Source organism: Myxocyprinus asiaticus, chromosome 26, assembly GCF_019703515.2.
Source record: "Myxocyprinus asiaticus isolate MX2 ecotype Aquarium Trade chromosome 26, UBuf_Myxa_2, whole genome shotgun sequence".
Taxonomy (NCBI): domain Eukaryota; kingdom Metazoa; phylum Chordata; class Actinopteri; order Cypriniformes; family Catostomidae; genus Myxocyprinus; species Myxocyprinus asiaticus.
In genome coordinates, this window is record NC_059369.1 from 16,765,952 (window position 1) to 16,788,082 (window position 22,131).

The following is a 22,131-nucleotide window of genomic DNA, read 5'->3' on the forward strand; positions in this document are numbered from 1 at the left end:
ACAAAGTATCCTTTTCACTACACATAATAAGTGTTTCATCTATATAAACTTTTCATTCACAGTAACTGCCTTTCATAATGCTATTACAATAAAATTTTTCATTTGCATCTCTTCTCATTCAGTTTAATGCATTTGTCTATCATTTAATCTTAATGGTTAATCTATTAATCATTTGGTATGTCAATAGATTTTCAGCTGGTCTGATTATTGTGTGTTGGTAAGGTATAAACTACAGTAATTGCTGTAACAGCTTTCAGGATAGATCATAATTTATTTCACCTTGTGATCACAATTGGATACCATATAAGTAGAACTGTGTGTGAACATTTGCTATGTGCAAACATAGAGCAGGATAGACTGAAAGTGAGAGGAAACCTGCAGAGGGATCAAAGAGGTAGACGTGGATCCCACCAAAGAGGTGGGCATGGTCCTCAACAAAGAGTTGGGCATGGGCCTCAAGAAAGAGGTGGGCCTGGGTCTCAACAAAGACTTGGGCATCAGAGGAATGAAGATAAAATGCAGCGTACTGTCATTTCAAATGAAGTCTGAGCCATCATTGTTGACCATGTGGTTAACAGAGGCCTTACCATGACAAAGACTGCCAGATTAGTTCACCCTAACCTACAAAGGTCAACAGTCAGCTCCATCATCAGAACATTTCGCCAAGAAAACCGATAAGTCTGCTAACTATTCACTTTATGTATACAGTACAGTAAATGCATTACTGTATCGAATAGTGAACAAAATGTAATCGTCACATTTTTTTTTTTCATTTACATTACTGTAAAATATAGACAGCATACTCTGTTTTACTCTCAGAAATCACAGGAGACAAGCTGATGGAGGTCGCACATGTGTACTGACTGACCACTAGGAGTTGGCAAGGAACGACATACGGCTGTCCGAAATAAAGCAGCTTATTGAGGAGAGCAATGACTAGGTTTCTATGAAATTTACCTGGCGCCTTTTGAGAGAAATCATACGTGAAATCACAGGTGAAATGACTGCATGCAGAATATATGTTCAGGTACAGCGCTATGTGGTGTACTGTATGTTCAGTTTTTACGTACGTGATACTCATGCTATTTACAGTACTGTACTACAGGCTAACAATGTCAACTATTCTTTGTAAAAGAGCTAACCAAATTATCTTTTTAGAGGGTGATGGAGCTGGATGCTGCTGTGAATCATCACAAGTATATTTTTGTTGATGAGGCGGGTTTCAATCCGGCAAAAACCAGATGATGTGGACGTAACCTTATTGGACAGTGGGCAACCATCCAAGTGCCTGGACAACGTCGGGGAAACATCTCAATGTGTGTGGCTATATGTGAAGATGGTGTGGTAGGCCGTAGACCAGTTTTTTGGGTCATACAACACTCTTTTCTAAATTAACTTGAGCAAGCCTGTCAGGGTGAAGATGTCAGCTATGTTATTGTGTGGGACAATGTCAGTTTCCACGATGCAGAGCTGGTTCGGGAATGGTTTCAGGCTCATCCTTGGTTCATGACCCTATAGCTCCCAACATACTCCCCTTTCCTCAACCCAATTAAGGAATTCTTCTCTACATGGAGGTGGAAGGTGTATGATCACTATCCCCATGAGCATGCCACCCTCCTTCACACCATGGATGAGGCTTGCAATGACATCACTGCAGAGTAATGTCAAGCCTGGATTCGTCATGCCAGAAGGTTTTTCCCAAGGTGCAAGAACAACGAGGATATTCACTGTGATGTTGATGAAAATGTATGGCCAAATGTTGAAGACAGCCTTGATGTTAATTAATGTATAGTGTATTTGAGATTATCTCTATTTACAGTTAAATGTTTTAATTTATTTTGTTTCACAATGCAACCACAGTATTGTTGTAAAAATACTGTAAAATAAATGTTTTCTGCATGAATGACTTCTGATGTGTTCTTTGATCATATTTTACTTGTTGTATAAATATGTTTTTATTATGGATTTTGTCAATTTGGTTGGATAATGTAAGTGTAATATCTATTGTGATACCTGTGTATATAACAGTACAATTACATACATTCATTCAGCACCAAGGATGATTTGAAATATGTACACTATATGGCCAAAAGTTTGTGGACACCCCCTTCTAATTAACGAATTTTGTTACTCCATTAAATCCAGTAAAGAAACATCTTAATGTTTCCTTATGTAATGGCTTGGGCTTTGTGTGCTTCCAAATTTGTGGCAACTGTTTGGGGATAGTTGTGTTTAGATCATACTGTTGTGTTTTGGTGATTAATCCAAATGTTTTCATTACATGTTACAATAATCTTGTGTTTTGAAACAATGATTATGTGGAAAGAAAATATGTATAACTGTAAGCATGAGTTCAGGTTTTGAAAGAATGACTAGCTGTGTTATAAGTGTGATCAATTTGGAGTTTTGTAGTAAGGGTTTAAAAATTTAGCACTTAGTACCAAAGCGAATAAAAAAAAACTGTAAGATACTATTTTTAACTTGAAACAGCATCTAACTAGACAACGCTCATGGCGTGAGATGCTGAAATAACAGTAAACATGTTTAATAAGACGACAATGTGTGTGGTCATGTAAACGCCTTAAATGGCTTTCATTTATCAGGGTAAGGTCATAAACGGTAAAAACCAATAGAGTTTTGCCTATTACCACGATTTCGTTTTGCGTGGATAAACCTTAACAGGATTCTTACCAGCTTACCCAATGTGCGCAAGTGTTGTGCGCATGCCTTTTTACATTTTAATGTTAAAAACAAAGAATAACCAGATGATTTAAAATCTTTTCTTTTTTATATAGTTATTAGCATATTGGTGTTCATGTAAACATGCTCATTGAGACCTGACACAATGGCCAAAGACGCCCACCTGAATGTGGGCATAGATGAACATTTAAAAATTAAAAAACTGAATGCAAGAACGAACAGCCATTTGGGAGATATTCAACAAATAAACAGGCTAAATATCAACCATTTATTGCACAAAAAGTGGCTGTGCTTTAAAACAGGGTGTATTTAAAGATGCTAATTCTCAGAGAAGGTTTAGCAAGATGTCAGCCCACTTTAAAGAGGCTACATAACCACTTAAAAAGATAAACTAATTGAACTCACTTATCAATTACTCAGTTGTTGGATGACTCGTCAAGAATCCTCCCCATCCCTAGAGTGCTTTCAATACATGTGGCACACAAAAACATGAGAATGAGAGGGTGGGCAGCAACCAACCATTAAAGAGCCCTGCATTGAATGACTGTAGAGACTGCTTTATTGACAATATCTCGATCTCTCTCAGGTCCTTCTCTAGTATTCTGACTACTTCACCTCCAAGCAATGCTTAAAAAGGAAGTCTGAGTCAGAGCCTACTGATTACATAGAGTAAATGCTCACATGGGCAACACAAGTTTGAATCCAGCTTGCAACATTTTCTGATAGGAAAAAATGCCAAAAGAAGAAACTCTAACCCTAACTCTACACTACACCCCAATAAAGCAGCCAGAATGAGCTGGGTCTCGGCATGCCAAATGGTCTAAGTCATGAGGATTTCTCGACAATAACAGGATTATGTAGGGCATATACAATGTGCTTCCAACAAGCTGGCATGAAATGGGCAGAATGAGGAGGGGGGCTGGGGGAGAGCTTGCTGAAAGACCAATAAATGCATTGTGAGCCAATTTAACTCCCAGTTTCATCCATGTGTGCTCATGCACAGTAACCCACATTACAAAAAAAAACAAAAACATCTTTAGATGGAAAATCTGCACATGTACACACAAAAACAGGCAGATAGGGACTGGAAGGACACAACACCACCTTGCATTTACATGCACAAACAGCTAAATATGTTGGATGAAAAACAAATATCCCTATGCCACCTACCAATTAATCTAAGTTTGACTACAATTTAAGGGATAGTTGAACCAAAACAAAATATTCTGTTACCACTTACTCGCCATCATTTTGTTCTAAATCTGTATGACCTTCTATCTTCTGTGGAACACAAAAGGTGATGTTAGGCAGAATTTAGCCTCATGTGTCACCATACACTTTCATTGTATGGAAAAATGATGCAAATAAAATGAATGGTGACTGAGGCTCACATTTTGCCTAACATATTGTTTTGTGTTCCACAGGAAAAAGAAAAGAAAGTCATACTGCATTGAAACAACATCAGTAAGTGAGAAATTTATGATAGAATCTTCATTTTCGGGTGAACTATTTCTATAATAACTGTAGCCCTGAGGTATATGAATAAGCAGGATAGCATTGCACAATAACAGCTGAATTCCATCAGTCAGTGGCTGCTGATATGAACCCTGGTGCCGGTAACCATAGGTGTGAAGGTGAAATGAATGGTGCCCAACAGGAAGGAGTAATTGCCATGTGATTACAGCACCTTAAATTCAGTGGCTGTTAAAAAAGCCCACCTTTCAATTCTCTTTGTAGTTGGAAGAATGCTGCCGGGAGAAACCCCAGTGTGAACTGATCCTCTCATATCTGATCAAAGGAAACATGCCAGTTGGACCCCCAGCCCTTAAGAAAAAAAAAAAAAAAGCACATCCACAAGACCGGGGGGAATGAGTCAAAAAAGGTCTGTTTGGGGGGGGCCTGGGTAGCTGACTACCACCCCTGGAGTCACGAGTTCGAAACCAGGGCGTGCTGAGTGACTCCAGTCAGGTCTCCTAAGCAACCAAATTGGCCCAGTTGCTTGGGAGGCTAAAGTCACATGGGGTAACCTCCTCGTGGTCCTTATAATGTGGTTCGATCTCATTGGGGTGCGTGGTGAGTTGTGCGTGGATGCCGCGGAGAATAGCGTGAAGCCTCCACACACGCTATGTCTCTGCGGTAACACGCTCAACAAGCCACGTGATAAGATGCACGGACTGACGTCTCAGACGCGGAGGCAACTGAGATTCATCCTCTGCCACCCGGATAGAGGCAAGTCACTATGCCACCACGAGGACTTAGAGTGCATTGGGAATTGGGCATACCAAATTGGGGAGAAAAAGGGGAGGAAAAAAAAAAAAGGTCTGTTTGTTTAGAAACAAGAAACTTCTCTAAGTTACTGTATGTTGACATAGCCTGGCAACCAAATGCAAACCTTTTGTTTATGAAGTAAACACACCACATATCCTAGAATGCATCAGCGCTGCAGGATAGGAGTGGGTGTAGAAAGGTATGATGCTCTGCATTGTCTAAAAATGCCCTTGGTGCTGCATCATATCCAGGCAGACGGCCGCACCATGAAAAAAATGGAGAGGCTTGCAGCTGGATGCCTCTTTCCGCATGGCTGCGAATCAATGCTGAACTCACCTACCCCGGCAGAGTGCATGTGGCGAATACTCTTGGGCAAACATCACTGGCAACTTTCTCCTTACAACCTTATAAGGGCCAAATAGTTTCAAGCCAAGATGTTCACAAATAGAGAAAAGCAAATTAGTCATTGAAACTAGGAAATGAAGTTACATAACAAATTATTACATAAGTCAACATGAGTTCAGAGTATGACATGCAGGCAAATTACAAACGTATTACAAAATAATAAAATCCCATAATGCAATCAACAGGTCGTGCTGCAATGCCCAAAAAGGGGAGGTACAGAGCAGAAATGAAAGAACAAAACAAACTTGTGTTGACAAAAAAAATTGTGGCTTTAACCCCATGCCTATTAACTTAGAAGCCATCTATACAGTATGCTAGTGTACTCTTAAATGTAGATTTTTAATTTTTAATTTATTTTTAATTTTTTTACTTTTAGCAGATAAATGCATTGAAATTTTAAAATGTACAGACATTCTCTTCCATGAATGAGCACCAACATTTTGATGACATCCTGCACTAGACAGATTTTTGTCCAATAAAATGCTCTCTTGAAACAGAATGCCTCTCCCTCTAATACCACCGCTAAGGTTGCAACGGTATGAGATATTCATGGTACGATAACCGTCTCAGAAAATATCATGGTATCACGGTATACAGTATTACACAATTATTATTATCAGTTACAATAGTTTTTTTTTTTTTTTTGGTTGAACAAACGCTTTATTATAATTAAAACTTGAAACCATTTTTTTTTCTTAATGGAAGTATGTGTAAAAAAAAAAAAGTCTCCGTTTTGAAAATAAATAATTATAATAATAAACCGAATTATAAACATTATAAAAAAAATAGCACGTAACTATAACATGTTTATACAGTAACTAAAGCATGTTAGTTTACATGTTAATATAGCACGTTAAATTAACTACTAAATGAAAAATAACATCAGCTGTGTGAGCTTTTAAAGTAATGTCCTATGATTATTAATAATATATACTGTAGGTGCACGACAGCGCAGACAGACTGTCTGTACCTTTAACTACGTGGTTCTCAACTGGTTTTGCTTCAGGAAACAGATTTTACATTGGAAATCAAGTGGCGACCCACCATAGTAAAAACTTAACCTGTATTTAATGTATCCTGGGTCGCATTTCCTTTTATGTTGCATAGGTTTGTTCCTGGTTTTCAAGTACAAGGACATGCATCAAGTGACATTATTTTTGTTGTTAACGTTAACAACAAAAGCGACAGGAAGTTTTCTTTCCCCCTTTTAAAAATTGAAGAGCATATTTACTTATCTGAGCCCATTATTATCCCATTTATTTCCTAATTTCAAACATATTTCAAACAGAACATACACATTACACAGGAGGAAAGGCTCCTCATTACCATGGTTAGGTCAGTGTGGCTAGTCTTAAGTAATAATAACAAATTATATTATTTATGAAAAAATAAATACTAGCTGAAACACATCTTGAAACTTTAACTACAACTGCCACTGTTGATATAAAATGAGGTCTAACAGATTCTACCTTTAGATTATTTCATATGAAACTATAGCATTTTGTCAAAATATAACAGTTACTTTTACTCATGTAAAATTGTGAAACAATTTTGTAAAGGTGATGATGTATAATGAAACAAAAAATTTGTGCATAGCACAGTGTTGCTCTTTTCCTCCTCAGTGCTGTTTGGCATGTCAGGGCTGTCTACTGTTTGAGAGGTTCGACTTGACTTCCTCGCTTTAAACTGGAAAAGTCTCACTAGAATTGAAATCGGTCACATCAATTCTGAGGTCTGCGCTCCGCAATTTCGAGAGAAGCCCGGTTGTTGCACGCGCACACCAGAGAGAAGAGTATATCATGATCACGAGCTGGTTCCAGTTACACTCGTGCGAAAGTGCAGATGAGAAGCCTTTAGCTGATTGCGAGATTATCATTAAATCTGCCTCGGCAGTCCTAAATAGGCTATCACTTGGGCGGCCGCCGAAATATCTTCAATGGGAGAACCATGGCATTGTTCTTTCCCTGCTGTCCGCAGTCCAAATAGGCATGCGACCCACTTTAGGGTCGCGACCCACCAGTTGAGAAACAGTGCTTTAACTCCCACACACACTCACTTATGTCAGACCCCCTCCCCTCGCTTCTCTCTAACATTTGTTTCGCTGCATGTGTGTGTGGCGCAAGTTGACGAGTCTGACAGACAGTCGAGAAGGAAAGGAGATGCGCACGTGCAGGTGAGATTCTCCGTCCAGTTGCATTTTTTTCTCAATACTGTAGATAAGCAAGTGTACATGGTATGAAAACCGTCAATTTTCATACCATGGCATACCGTGAAACCGGTATACGTTCATGACTGTGACATAACTGAAGCCTATTAGCAATTATAAAAATGGAATGAGTCCTTCGATGTGTCCCACCAAAACTTCTGGATCCAATGGGAAATATAATACAGAGAACTGTTTTTGTCAAATGATTTCATGATTTCAAAGAGAAGAGTCTACATCAGGAATACAGGACCCAGTCTTTCCTCTACACTTTGGGTATCTGTCAGTAAAGACCCCCTTTACTAACCAACCCCCATATCCCACAATTCTGCTCCCTTGGGCACCAGAGCACACCTGTGAGCCATTTCCCCATTGAAGTTCTGAGAGCTCAAATGTCCCTCAGGCTTCAAAGGAGCATAAGATGTGGACAGCATAGTCACATTCTGCAAGACTGTGCTCCATTCATTGACCCACGGTCAAGCAACATTTCCTTAAGGACTTTTGTGAGGATAATGCACTGGAAATGTGCATTTCTGAGAGTGAGCAGTGACATGCACAGCCATTGTGGTTTTCAAATGTAGATGAGAATAAGCTTTTGTGTGTCTGCCAAATGAAGAGTGGAGTGTCAGTGCTTTGTGTCCTCGAAAAAGCAGCATTTCCTCTCAATCAAGGGGCCAACAATGCTCTGGAAAAAAATGAATCAGTGGGGTTGAAATTGTAAAAAAAAATAAAAATAAAAAGAGAATTTTTTCAACAAATGTATCTATGTTTGTTAATTTACTTTGATACGTTAAATAACCTACTTAATATCATTAGTTGCAAACACATACATTTTATGGTTAAATATTGTATGTATTATCTTGAGTAATCTTAAATTTACTAAGAGTAAAATTTATAGGAATGTGGATTTTCAATATAGTATTTAAGTTACATTTACTTAAAAGATTTGACTGTTAATTTTGAATGATGCAATTTGAATGATCATCTATGCCGTGAGATACATGCAATTTTAAAGAAATTTTTAAGTTTTAACATATGAAGCTGCATTTATTACTGTAAAAGACTTAATTTTGATGGAGTTTATTGTTGTAATGCTAAGTGATTGGGCACAGTGGGCGTTTTCCAAAAGAAAGAAAGTTTATTATTTCATAAAGGGCCCTTTTACAGGAATTTTAGTGAAGGGTGCATTCAAACTGTAATGCCATGCTCTCTTTAGAGAGCACACATCAAGAGCTTTGTCCTTTGTAGTGAGTAGGACATAGGGATGATCACTTTCGATTGGAATTCGTCCAGCATGTGTGTGTGTGTGTGTGTGTGTGTGTGTGTGTGTGTGTGTGTGTTTTTCCATCGAGGCTTGCCGTAGGCGGGTTGTAAATGCATGCACGGCAAATACGCGGCAGGCACTAGGGATGGGTGGATCGATCCTAAAGTATCGATACTTCCGATACTGATATTGTATCAGAAATATCGATCCCCACACAAAAATATCAATTCTAACACTGAAACCATGGTTTTACTACAGTAATATTGTTGGTTAATTGTATGGTAACCATGGTTTAACTAAATTTCATGATTAAATTATAGTTACAGTAGTGAAACCATGGTCAATTTTTGTAAGGGTAAACAAAACAGAAGTCTAATAATTTTCTGTTTAGGCTCACAAATGTAAAAAAAAAAAAAAAAAAAAAAAAAAAATTATTAGTAAAATTAAAAGTATCATATTGGTATCGGTATCGACAATATTGCACTTGAAATTATTGGTATCGGATCGAAAAGAAAATAAGTGGTATTGCCCATCTCTAGCAGGCAGTTCAGTCGTGAGTTGCAACGTGCTGCATCAAATAAATGCTGGAGAAGTTCTGTTCAAACTTTAACTTGTCTCCGTTTCTTATTTTATTACAAGTGTTTAGATGAACGCTCGGTTACATTTCTTATGTCAAGGTATGTTGAGGAAAAATGCTTGTTAAATGAGCTGATTCATAAATTTACGAGCCATGTATTGTAAGTACATTTGTTACGCTAGTCCTGCCATAAATCAATGATTACCTGCCACTTGAGTTGTATGCAATATAATTTTGCTTGAATTTTATATGAATTCAGCCAAGGAGCTTTAGGTGTGGACTCATTGGTATAGCTGTTTGTTCTCTGTCATTTGCATTAATAATATGTTCAATATGTTCTTGTTTGTGTCAACGGTTTAGAAATGCAGACGTAAAAAAAACAATGTATGTCATTACCAGGGTTCCCATGGATCCTTAAAAAGACTTAAATTCAGTTTCCCAAAATGTAAGGTCTTGAAAAGTCTTAAAATATCTTAAATGATACAACAAAAGTCTTAATTATCATTTAGAGAGGTCTTAAATTTGGGAGCGGAAAGACAGGAATCATGATATGACCTAATGTGATTATCAAACTTCAAAAGATTATGATCTGATTAAATAAATGCATGCACTGCATCCATTAAAGTGAAAACACGGCACTGTTGTATTTTTGCCAAGCATGAGGAGCTTGTGAGTTTTTCCAGCTGTTGCAGAGCAGTTAACAATCATTAAGCCATATCGGAAATGTATGACAAGCGATCACTAAAGATCAACTGTTGATTATGATGGTATAGTGTTGATGAAATATGACAATGTTTACTTTTAATTGTTTATTGTAAAATGTAGATTATTGTAGGAGTGCACATTTGATTTCCCTTATTTGTTTGAATGAGCAGCTGGAAGCACTGAAGCGCAAACATTTCAAAATAAGAGTCCCCGGTGTATTTCAAAGTTAAAGTGCCTTTAAAGTTAAAAGTTCCACGCTACAAATCATATCTGCAACCCTCCTGGAATGCATCTGGAATTTAATGAAATTTGGACTCTTGTAGCTTCGGTATGGCCTTCCCCATCACAGGAAGAAAAGACTAAGAACATTAAATATAGGCTAACAATTAAAAAAAAAAAAAAACAAAAAAAAATAAACAATATATATATATATATATATATATATATATATATATATATATATATATATATATATATATATATACATATATATATATATTGGCAGATTATAATTCAACACATTATCATATCAGCAAAATCCGATATCGGTCGACCTCTAATTTGTATTTATTTATATAATGGTATATAAACCAATTTTAATGTGATATATATGTTGAAAACATGTCTTGACTTTTTTAAACTTAAAAAACTTATAAAAGCATATAGCCTACCCTGTTTTACTGATAAGTAATGTTAAGGCACTGTTGAATGTGTGCCCCTGCCTGTTTAAGTAAGAGTCTGTGATACATGATTTATTTTGAGATTGTGTTGGTTTCTTTTGGTATGGGGATACGGTATTAGCTGTATTTGTTCAGGTCTTAAAAAGTCTCAAATTTGATTTTAAAAACTCTGCAGCAACCCTGGTTACGAATTCAAATCTTTGTCAAGACTGCCATCCGTGAGAGAAAGAGTGCCAAACTGAAAGAGGAAACTAGAAGATGTAAGCTGTAAGTCATTATTTTATTTGTTTATTTAGTAATTTTTGAAGATATGAAGGAATAAATGACTGTAGAATTACTGAAAATTAATGCACATTCGAGGTGTTAATCCGGACACGAAGCGCAGCGACCATTACTCCACAGGTGTGCATTAACTTTCAAAACTTGGACTGTTTTGATTAAGTTTTTTGTTGCGGATGCATGATAGAGATAAGCCGCGTAAAAAGAATATTCGAACATCTGTGAAGGCTAAACCGCGCGAGAGACGGATGCCGTTGGGGACCTGCAACTGTAAGTACTTTAAACTATTTTTAGAATTTTAAATAAGCAATATTTGACAACGGACCAACGTACCACCGTGTGTTGTGCATTCAACGGTCTGGAATTAATAATTCCACACATCCAAAGATGATCACATCATTTATTTTAGCACATCTTTCAGATTTTCATTCTCACAACGCTCTTTTCATCAGGGTTTTACTACATTAATATTAACTGTACTATCCATGTCTTTAGTAACCGTTTAAAAAAAACAAAAAAAATTGTGTGTGTTTTTATAGTAAAGTTGTAACAACAAGGATTTCACTACAGTAATACTGCAGTATCCTTATAATAACCATGGTTTTAATAAAATAATATTTTAGTAACTGACTGTAGTATCATGGTTCATTTTGTGGTTCTGGTTTTACCTCAAATACCATGGTTTAACTATGCTTACTAAAACCTTGGGTAGTTTTTGCAAATATCTGACGGTGTTTGTCTTTTTTTCTTTACTTTAGATTTCTCAGTTTTGAATCCTGACTCCACTTCAAAGCTCGAAGAGAACTGGGTGCCTGCGTTTAAGGGCAAGATCCTGCACTTTCTAACAGAGAAGTGGCTCTTCATCTGCTTTCCAATGTGGAAAATATGACAGCAGGTACTGGGGATAAAGAACATTATCTGTATTTAAGAGAACAGCACGACTGTGCTGTCATTCAGGTTTAACTATTTAAATTACGTAAAGGAAATAGTTTAGCCCAAAATATAAATTCTGTCATTAAACTGCTTTTATAAATATTTGTCAATTTTGGTGGTTGACAGACTGGTCACTATGTCCTGACATCGTATGGAAAGAAGGAATTTGAAGAACATTAAAAAAAAAATGTTTTAGATTTTTTGTTCCATTGAAAAAATGACAGCATATGAGTTTAGTATGGCATGAGGTTAAAGTAAATAATAACTAATCAAGAGTAGGATTCATACTAAGAGTAAGTGATAATACAATTTTCATTTTGTGGTGAACTGTTCCTTTAAGAAACTTTACATAAATTAATTTCACATCACACATCTAAATGTCATAGCAGTCTACTTTTTTAGTTTACATTGAACAATTGTACGTTCTCATTTTATTTTAGACAAACAAGCTGACATCGCCTTTCTGGTCCATATTGTGCTCTCAACATTGACGCATGATTGGAAGGAAAATGTTCGGACCAAGCTTCACAGGAACAAGGAAAGCCTTCACTGACATGCAGCCTGTAAGTTAACATGAACATTTCTAAAATCTTAGGATTAAATACACGTACACATTTGCATGTACACATACCCACGCTCAGTTGCATGATGCCCCACCATCAAAACTGCCCTTTGATCTAGCAACATCCTGAAAAATGTGTTGTATGTTCGCAAACAGTATGCTATTGCTCAGCTGTTTCGAACTTCTTTTTGGCTCGGAGCGAAGATTAAAAAAGAACTTCTCAGTGAGTATGCCAGGGCCTTTAGGGAAGCCTTCAGAAGGAAATACAGTAACACTACAATAAGGTTCTAGGCCTATTTGTTAACATTAGCATTTCTTGCCTTTGACCCATCTGCAGAGCACTGTACATGTCCACTAATCATGTACACATGCGGTATGAATGACGAGAGAATTATAATTTTTTGGGTGAACGATTTTAACCACTGTGTGTTAACATTAATGCATTAATGCATTTCATTTATTTACATTAACCCAAAATATTGTTAATTGCTACTTAATGTAGTTAACTAATGTTAACAAATACAAAGTTACTGAAAAGTGTTACTGAAAATATGAAATACTTTAGAAATGCACTAGTAAGTCATGAGTACTGTGTCAGATGCATAATGATTTTACTGCTCCTAAAGATGTGTACTTAAAGTTTTTAAACTTAGTTGCATTGATAATGCATTGATACACAGTCATTTCTGATTTTACAGGTTGGTACCAGAGGCTGATTTCCTGCACTGTGCAAAAGATGGCATTTTTCCATACACACCGATGCTTGGAGAAAACAATCAGTGCTTTCAAGCATTTGTTGTCATTCACTGTGAAGCGCTTCAACAAAATACACTGCGGGGCACACACTCAAAAAAAAAAAGAAATATATATATATATTTTTTTAATTAATTGATGAAAACTATTCCACTCAATTAAATTAACATTTTCCAACAAAAAAGAATTGGTTTGAACTGACTTGTTCTAGCTCTAGTTGTACAAACTAAAATTAATTTTGCTAGACCAACTAGATAAGATCTAATTAATTGTCTTATATTGGTCCAACTAAATTAATTTTATTAACCATTAGTATATGCCAGATGAGCAAGCGTAACAACAGTGAACCTGTTGCACTGTCAGTTTGATAGCACTTGCTTATAGAGCTAAGCAGCCCTCAAATAAGTCCATACACAACCTAAGAACAGGCATCAATCTTCACCACAATGGTCAATCCAAAAACTCCAGCCTAACAAACAATCCTTTTAAATGCCAATATAACACATTAAACATGAACAAATCTCTTCCTATTCTTATCTTACTCAAAAATGCATAAAATAACACTTAGTTTCAACTTTTGTTCACCCCATCCAGTCACCTGCAAAGCATGCTGGGAAATGGAAATCTCGTGCCCAGTTTCATCAATGCTACAAAAAATATTCATGTAGTCCTAACTCAAATTGATTAAGTAAACTTCATTCTTACAAACTGAATTGGAAAGAACGTAATGTTAAGACAAAATGTTCAAGAATTGTGTTGCTTTAGGTCATTTTAATTGATTAAACTGAACAACCTGCAAAAATCCTTTTTTTGAGTGCAGTGGACATTAGCGTTCTACGTCTTAAATATTAATGACCCAAAACAGCAAATTTAAATGAATTTCTACTGACTGGAAACTTGTTTCCTCAAAAAGACAATACATTTCTACCTTATAAATTGTTTTTGTAGTCTGCCTGCCTCTCACTCACTGTGTGGTTGTGGTAAAGTGATTTTGATGACCAATAATTCTGTTTTAAATTTTCAACCTAATTTGTGTATATTTTAACCCAGCATGCTGCAATGACTTTGCAGCAAAGTTACAGACGACAACAGTCCAAAAGTTGGGATAGTCGTTAAGGGGAGCAGAGGTTTATTCTGATGTTTCAGATGTAAAACCTGTTTCTTTGTACTCCCAGTAGTGTTTTAGTCTATATAAGTAGGTGTGCTTTTGTGTTTTTCTATTTTTCTTGGATACATTTAAAAAAAATTGCTGTTGAAATGTTTAATGAATTTGTAACATTGTAATATGAATAACTATTTAGACTTCCTTTTGAAACACTTGTTGACTACACTTTTTATAATAAATAGGCTATATTAGTAAATTTGGAATATAAATTAAATGCCTTTGAAAATCAAGTCTAACTAACTTAAAAAATCTGTGTAGCCTATCAGAAAAAAATTAGTAAATATTACTTGATAATGGTAGTCCCCAACAAGATAAATATTTCCCTTTATAACTTAAAAAAATTGCCTGTAAATGTATACATTTGTGTTGGCATTACATGTCAAGTCTAAAATACTTAATTTACTTGAGTAAAACCAGCACAATATTTTTTACAGTGTTCAAACTCAAACTGTGAACCGTAATAAATAGAAGAAAAAACAAAATACGATAATCAGCTACATACATTTTTTAAGTTAATAAACTCAATGTTTAAGCTAGTAGAACTTTCATATTTTGATTATATACAAAACTTGCATGCTGACTGCTCTTAACTTAAACGTAACTCTTGAATAACTTAAAATTGCCATGTAATCTCAACTTAAATAGTTTTCAAGTAATGAAAAACTAATTAAATTAATTAAATCCAACTAAATCAGACAATAAAATCATAATGTTGGTTCTTTGAAATCAAAATGAAATAATTTTTTTTTTTTAAATCCTATTTATATTCTTAATACATGTTCCTGGTGTTTTTGTGAAATAGTCATCAATGCACATTATTTGAACGAATTTTTTTTATCTATGTAATCTTGTAGTAACTTGCTCCACCTACTATTAATGGCCACTAAATATAAAGAGAATAAAAAATAAATCACAGTGAATAGCAAGAAAGACCAAAGTCTGATTCAAGATGTCTCTCCGTCTCCAGCTTTTCAAAACATTTGCTTCCTTCGGCTGTAGAGACAGGTTGTCCTGGTCCTCATATCAGGCATTTTTCAGCATCTCAGTGTGGGTTACGGGGCCAGGTGCCAAGACTCCTCTGGCCCCAGATTACTCTTCTGTATGGGATAGAGCCAGAGTGCTGGGCCTGCACTACAGCACTCCACAAAGACATATCAGTGCTTGGGAAAAGGCAACAACAAAGAGCTCTCACTATGGACTGGCAATACAAACGTCTCTGTGGACAGTTTGTACCCAAAACTGGAGAACTAATAGAGATATTTATTCACAAACTGAAAGGTCTTTTACTCCTGGTTTTGAAAAGAACTAAACACAAGTGTGCATGAGCCTTAAAGAAATAGTTCACCCAAAAATTTACATTCCTAGCATCTCCTTTTGTGTTTCACAGAAGAAAGAAACTCATTTGGGTTTGGAACAGCATGAAGTGAATGATGACAGAACTATCCCTATAACAACACACAATACACATCTGACAGGCATGAGATAAGCAGAGAAGTCCATAAATCAATGCAAAACAAGCATGACCAGTAATCATAAAATCCACTCAAATCTAGTTTTAATGTGTGTTCAATTGGAGGATGAGTACTGTAGATCAAACAGACCAAGAAAACCACAAAAAGCAACAAATAAAAACAATTATTCATCGTTAGCAAGGTAATAACACAGTCAATATCACCACTTTAAAGGAGACAGACAGGTGAAGTAACAATGAATGCAGGCCCTGCAATTTTTCATATTTTGAGAATCAATAATGAAACAAAACTGAAATTTTTACAATTATATAATTTTAGCTTCTTTATACACCTTATGAGTGTCACCATGTGACTAAATAATGGGGTTCATGTCCTGCTGATTGTTTCTTGAATTAGCTTAGTTGGTTTTGTGTTTGTGATCATGGCAATGTGAATGTCCCCTTAGGTCAGGAGATGCAGTTTACGCAGCAGCCAGAGCAAACCTCCAGAGTGACATGATGAACTAAGCCTCAAGGGTCTTCAGATGTCCCACAAGGTGACCTCAAGTGCCCCAAGATTTTTTTTATGCTTTTATTGCAGAAAAAAAAGGCATGGAATATGAGAGGACACAAACACCCAAGGCAGAATCCACTGTTAATAATGTTCTATATAAGACACTTTGCTTGTGTGGCACTTTGCAGGCATTATAGCATACATCGCTTGGCCCTGTACTGCTGTGGAATCCATTACTGCTAATATGCATATCTATGACAGGTTGTGTCATTTCTTTAATGCTTGGGCAAACACATCCAAGATTACATTTTTTTTTCCCTTTAACTCCGTTTTTTGAATCCCCAAATCCTAGTATGTTACCTCACATACGTATTCAATATATCTATCTATCTATCTATCTATCTATCTATCTATCTATCTATCTATCTATCACTCTTTCTGTCCTATCTATCTATCTGTCTGCCTGTCTGTCTGTCTGTCTTGTCTTATCTATCTATCTATCTATCTATCTATCTATCTATCTATCTATCTATCACTCTTTCTGTCCTATCATCTATCTACAGGTGCATCTCAATAAATTAGAATGTCGAGGAAAAGTTCATTTATTTCAGTAATTCAACTCAAGTTGTGAAACTCGTGTATTAAATAAATTCAATGCACACAGACTGAAGTAGTTTAAGTCTTTGGTTCTTTTAATTGTGATGATTTTGGCTCACATTTAACAAAAACCCAACTTTTCCACGACATTCTAATTTATTGAGATGCACCTGTATGTATCTATCAATCTTTCTGTCCTATCTATCTATCTGTCTGTCTATCTATCTATCACTCTTTCTGTCTTATCTATCTATCTATCTATCTATCTATCTATCTATCTATTTATCTATCTATCTATCACTTTTTCTGTCCTATCTATCTATCTATCTATCTATCTGTCTATCTATCTGTCTGTCTGTCTGTCTGTCTGTCTGTCTTATCTATCTATCTATCACTCTTTCTGTCCTATCTAACTATCTATCTATCTATCTATCTATCTATCTATCAATCACTCTTTCTGTCCTATCTATCTATCTATCTATCTATCTATCTATCTATCTATCTATCTATCTATCTATCTATCTATCTATCACTCTTTCTGTCCTATCTAACTATCTATCTATCTATCTATCTATCTATCTATCTATCTATCTATCTATCAATCACTCTTTCTGTCCTATCTAACTATCTATCTATCTATCTATCTATCTATCTATCTATCTATCACTCTTTCTGTCCTATCTAACTATCTATCTATCTATCTATCTATCTATCTATCTATCTATCAATCACTCTTTCTGTCCTATCTATCTATCTATCTATCTATCTATCACTCTTTCTGTCCTATCTATCTATCTATCTATCTATCTATCTATCTATCTATCTATCTATCTATCAATCACTCTTTCTGTCTTATCATCTATCTATCTATCTATCTATCTATCAATCACTCTTTCTGTCTTATCATCTATCTATCTATCTATCTATCTATCTATCTATCTATCTATCTATCTATCTATCTATCTATCTACTCTTTCTGTCCTATCTATCTATCTACTCTGTCTGTCTTATCTATCTATCTATCTGTCTGTCTTATCTATCTATCTATCTATCACTCTTTCTGTCCTATCATCTATCTATCTATCTATCTATCTATCTATCTATCACTCTTTCTGTCCTATCATCTATCTATCTATCTATCTATCTATCACTCTTTCTGTCCTATCTATCTATCTATCTATCTATCTATCTATCTATCTATCTATCAATCACTCTTTCTGTCTTATCATCTATCTATCTATCTATCTATCTATCTATCTATCTATCTATCATCTATCTTTCTATCTATCTATCACTCTTTCTGTCTTATCTATCTATCTATCTATCTATCCATCTATCACTCTTTCTGTTCTATCTATCTATCTATCTGTCTGTCTGTCTGTCTGTCTTTATCTATCTATCTATCTATCTATCTATCTATTTATCTATCACTCTTTCTGTCCTATCATCTATCTATCTATCTATCTATCTATCTATCTATCTATCTATCAATCACTCTTTCTGTCTTATCATCTATCTATCTATCTATCTATCTATCTATCTATCTATCATCTATCTTTCTATCTATCTATCACTCTTTCTGTCTTATCTATCTATCTATCTATCTATCTATCTATCTATCTATCTATCTATCTATCACTCTTTCTGTCCTATCTATCTATCTATCTATCTATCTATCTATCTATCACTCTTTCTGTCCTATCATCTATCTATCTATCTATCTATCTATCTATCTATCACTCTTTCTGTCCTATCTATCTATCTATCTATCTATCTATCTATCAATCACTCTTTCTGTCTTATCATCTATCTATCTATCTATCTATCTATCTATCATCTATCTTTCTATCTATCTATCACTCTTTCTGTCTTATCTATCTATCTATCTATCTATCTATCTATCCATCTATCACTCTTTCTGTCCTATCTATCTATCTATCTGTCTGTCTGTCTGTCTGTCTGTCTGTCTTATCTATCTATCTATCTATCTATCTATCTATCTATCTATCTATCTATCTATTTATCTATCACTCTTTCTGTCCTATCATCTATCTATCTATCTATCTATCTATCTATCTATCTATCTATCTATCTATCTATCACTCTTTCTGTCCTAACATCTATCTATCTATCTATCTATCTATCTATCTATCACTCTTTCTGTCCTATCTATCTATCTATCTATCTATCTATCTATCTTTCTATCTATCACTCTTTCTGTCTTATCTATCATCTATCTATCTATCTATCTATCTATCTATCTATCACTCTTTCTGTCTTATCTATCATCTATCTATCTATCTATCTATCTATCACTCTTTCTGTCCTATCTATCTATCTATCTATCTATCTATCTATCTATCTATCTATCTATCTATCACTCTTTCTGTCCTATCTATCTATCTATCTATCTATCACTCTTTCTGTCTTATCATCTATCTATCTATCTATTTATCTATCATCTATCTATCTATCACTCTTTCTATCTTATCTACCTATCTATCACTCTTTCTGTCTTATCTATCACTCTTTCTGTCTTATCTATCTATGTATCTATCTATCTGTCTATCTATCTTTCACTCTTTCTGTCTTATCAATCACTCTTTCTGTCCTATCTATCTATATATCTATCTATCTATCTATCTATCTATCTATCTATCACTCTTTCTGTCCTATCTATCTATCTATCTATATATCTATCTATCTATCTATCAATCACTCTTTCTGTCTTATCATCTATCTTTCTATCTATCTATCACTCTTTCTGTCTTATCTACCTATCTATCACTCTTTCTGTCTTATCTATCTATGTATCTATCTGTCTATCTATCACTCTTTCTGTCTTATCAATCACTCTTTCTGTCTTATCTATCTATCTATCTATCTATCTATCTATCTATCTATATATATATATATATATCTATCTATCACTCTTTCTGTCCTATCTATCTATATATCTATCTATCTATCACTCTTTCTGTCCTATCTATCTATCTATCTATCTATCTATCTATCTATCTATCTATCTATCAATCACTCTTTCTGTCTTATCATCTATCTTTCTATCTATCTATCACTCTTTCTGTCTTATCTACCTATCTATCACTCTTTCTGTCTTATCTACCTATCTATCACTCTTTCTGTCTTATCTATCTCTCTATCTATCTATCACTCTTTCTGTCTTATCTATCTATCTATCTATCTATCTATCACTCTTTCTGTCTTATCTATCTATCTATCTATCTATCTATCTATCTATCTATCACTCTTTCTGTCTTATCTGTCTATCTATCTATCTATCTATCTATCTATCTATCTATCACTCTTTGTTTGGTTTTTTTGCTCTGTCACCAGCAGAGGGAGCATGGGTAATCAATCGAGGATATGATCCTGAATTGACAGGAAAAACTGAACACAATCATTCTATGCACACATCAGCAGTAATTTTATGTAAACAAATAATTGAATTTGTAGACGACTCAATTCCTACACCTGTCCGAGCATGGCATTTTAGAGAGTATAAAGGACCAAAATGTGTGTACACAACGTTATGTGTCCAAATGATCAATTAAAACCCTTTTAAATAGGATTAATTCACAGTCTGAAACTGACTAAGCCTGCATCTCAAAACTTAGTAAGCTGCCTACATAGACAACATTTTTGACAACGCACCTACAGTGTTATGGGCAGAAACGCTGCAAGCGCCTATGATGCCCCAAAAATGCTGTCTAGGAAGGCAGCTCACGAGGTTCTGAAACACGTCCTCAAGTGTTTGACCCCAGGATACTCTCTGGAGAAAAAAATAAAACGGTGCTGATGAATCGATTTTACAGCTTACGGAAAGTTAAAACTCTGATATAGATGCACTACTGTATAGCTCTTCCTCGTCTATTTCTGCACTAAGATTATTAACCATAATACTGCAGTGTATCCACATGAACCCCACCGGTATTAATTTAGTCTGATGAAATATACCAAACCATTATAGCATACACTGTGTAAGATTAATATTGCACTTTGTAATCGTGAGTGCAAATGCAAAAAGCAACTAACGTTACAATTATAAGGTTTTATCTACAGACATCAGGTCTGTCTGCTTCATGTCCACTTTTCTTTTTCATCTATTGCCTAAAAAGGTCAATTTTAACTACAGTATTATATACAAACATAAAGAATAAATGCATATACTGTGTAAGATTAATACTGCACAACAACAAAATAGTAGTGAGTGCAAATGCAAAAAGTAACTAGTAATGTTACAATCTTGCCTGTTTGCTTTATTATCACTTTTCTCTTTCACGTTTGTGTAAACTATTATATACGAACAAAGATAATCTATACACATAACAATGGAGTATAAAACATTATATTTTTAATGACTGTCTATAAGAACAAACATTTGGAGAGAGATGAAGCAGAGGGAGGTTCGCTGTTTAAAACGCATTATCGTCGTTTTTCACAATAAAGATGCACGAATTCAACAACTAACTAATAATTGATCGACCAAATATTGCATAAATAACAATAATGCAACAATTGCATTCTCTTAAATAGTAATAGATTGGTAATAAACCTCTGGACCAGACGGTCTCACTGCGGAAAGAGTGAATAATGACAGTAAATTATGCGCAGGTTTGACATTAATTTCACACCCGTGAGGGCTGTAGATCTTACCTTCGTATACAGGGGCCATCGGTGCAAGGATTCCTGTTATTCATGGCAAAAAATGAAGCAACAGCACTGTTCAGAACTCAATAAAAATCTGCCATCTTGAGCCGCGGACAGATTCGCTGCTGTCTCCTGCATTACTAACCCAGTTCAGCGGGCAGAGGAAATGGTAAAAGGATAAACCATTACATCCAGTATTTCAGTTTGATGATCGGTCCAAAGGGTGTGATGAAAAAAGGATGTCTGCAACTTAACTCCACGGGTTTGGATGACTGTTTTGGCTCCAAACAGAGCCAGATTGCAGGTGTTGTCTTCAGCTGGTGGTGTTCATGTCTGTGGAGTGAGTGAGTGAGTGAGTGACTGCAAAAGTTGCAATGGGGAGAAATGAGCGAGCGAGCGGAGAGACTT

General features: G+C 35.3%; 1 protein-coding gene and 1 long non-coding RNA gene across 3 annotated transcripts in view; one reads left to right on the forward strand and one right to left on the reverse strand.

Moving 5' to 3' along the window:
- The window catches only part of LOC127417280 (homeodomain-interacting protein kinase 2-like), a 140,748-nt gene extending 118,874 nt beyond the window's left edge, over positions 1-21,874 (reverse strand). The window contains exon 1 of one of the 2 annotated variants that reach the window (XM_051657182.1): positions 21,730-21,874. In XM_051657182.1, coding sequence (XP_051513142.1) covers positions 21,730-21,748 — 19 coding nt within the window. In that variant the 5' untranslated portion in view covers positions 21,749-21,874. The remainder of the gene's footprint in view (positions 1-21,729) is intronic. The other variant, XM_051657180.1, reaches the window with a different exon arrangement.
- Positions 1-22,131, forward strand: part of LOC127417294 (uncharacterized) — a 511,839-nt gene that overhangs the window by 357,040 nt on the left and 132,668 nt on the right. The gene's annotated exons all lie outside the window — the stretch shown is intronic.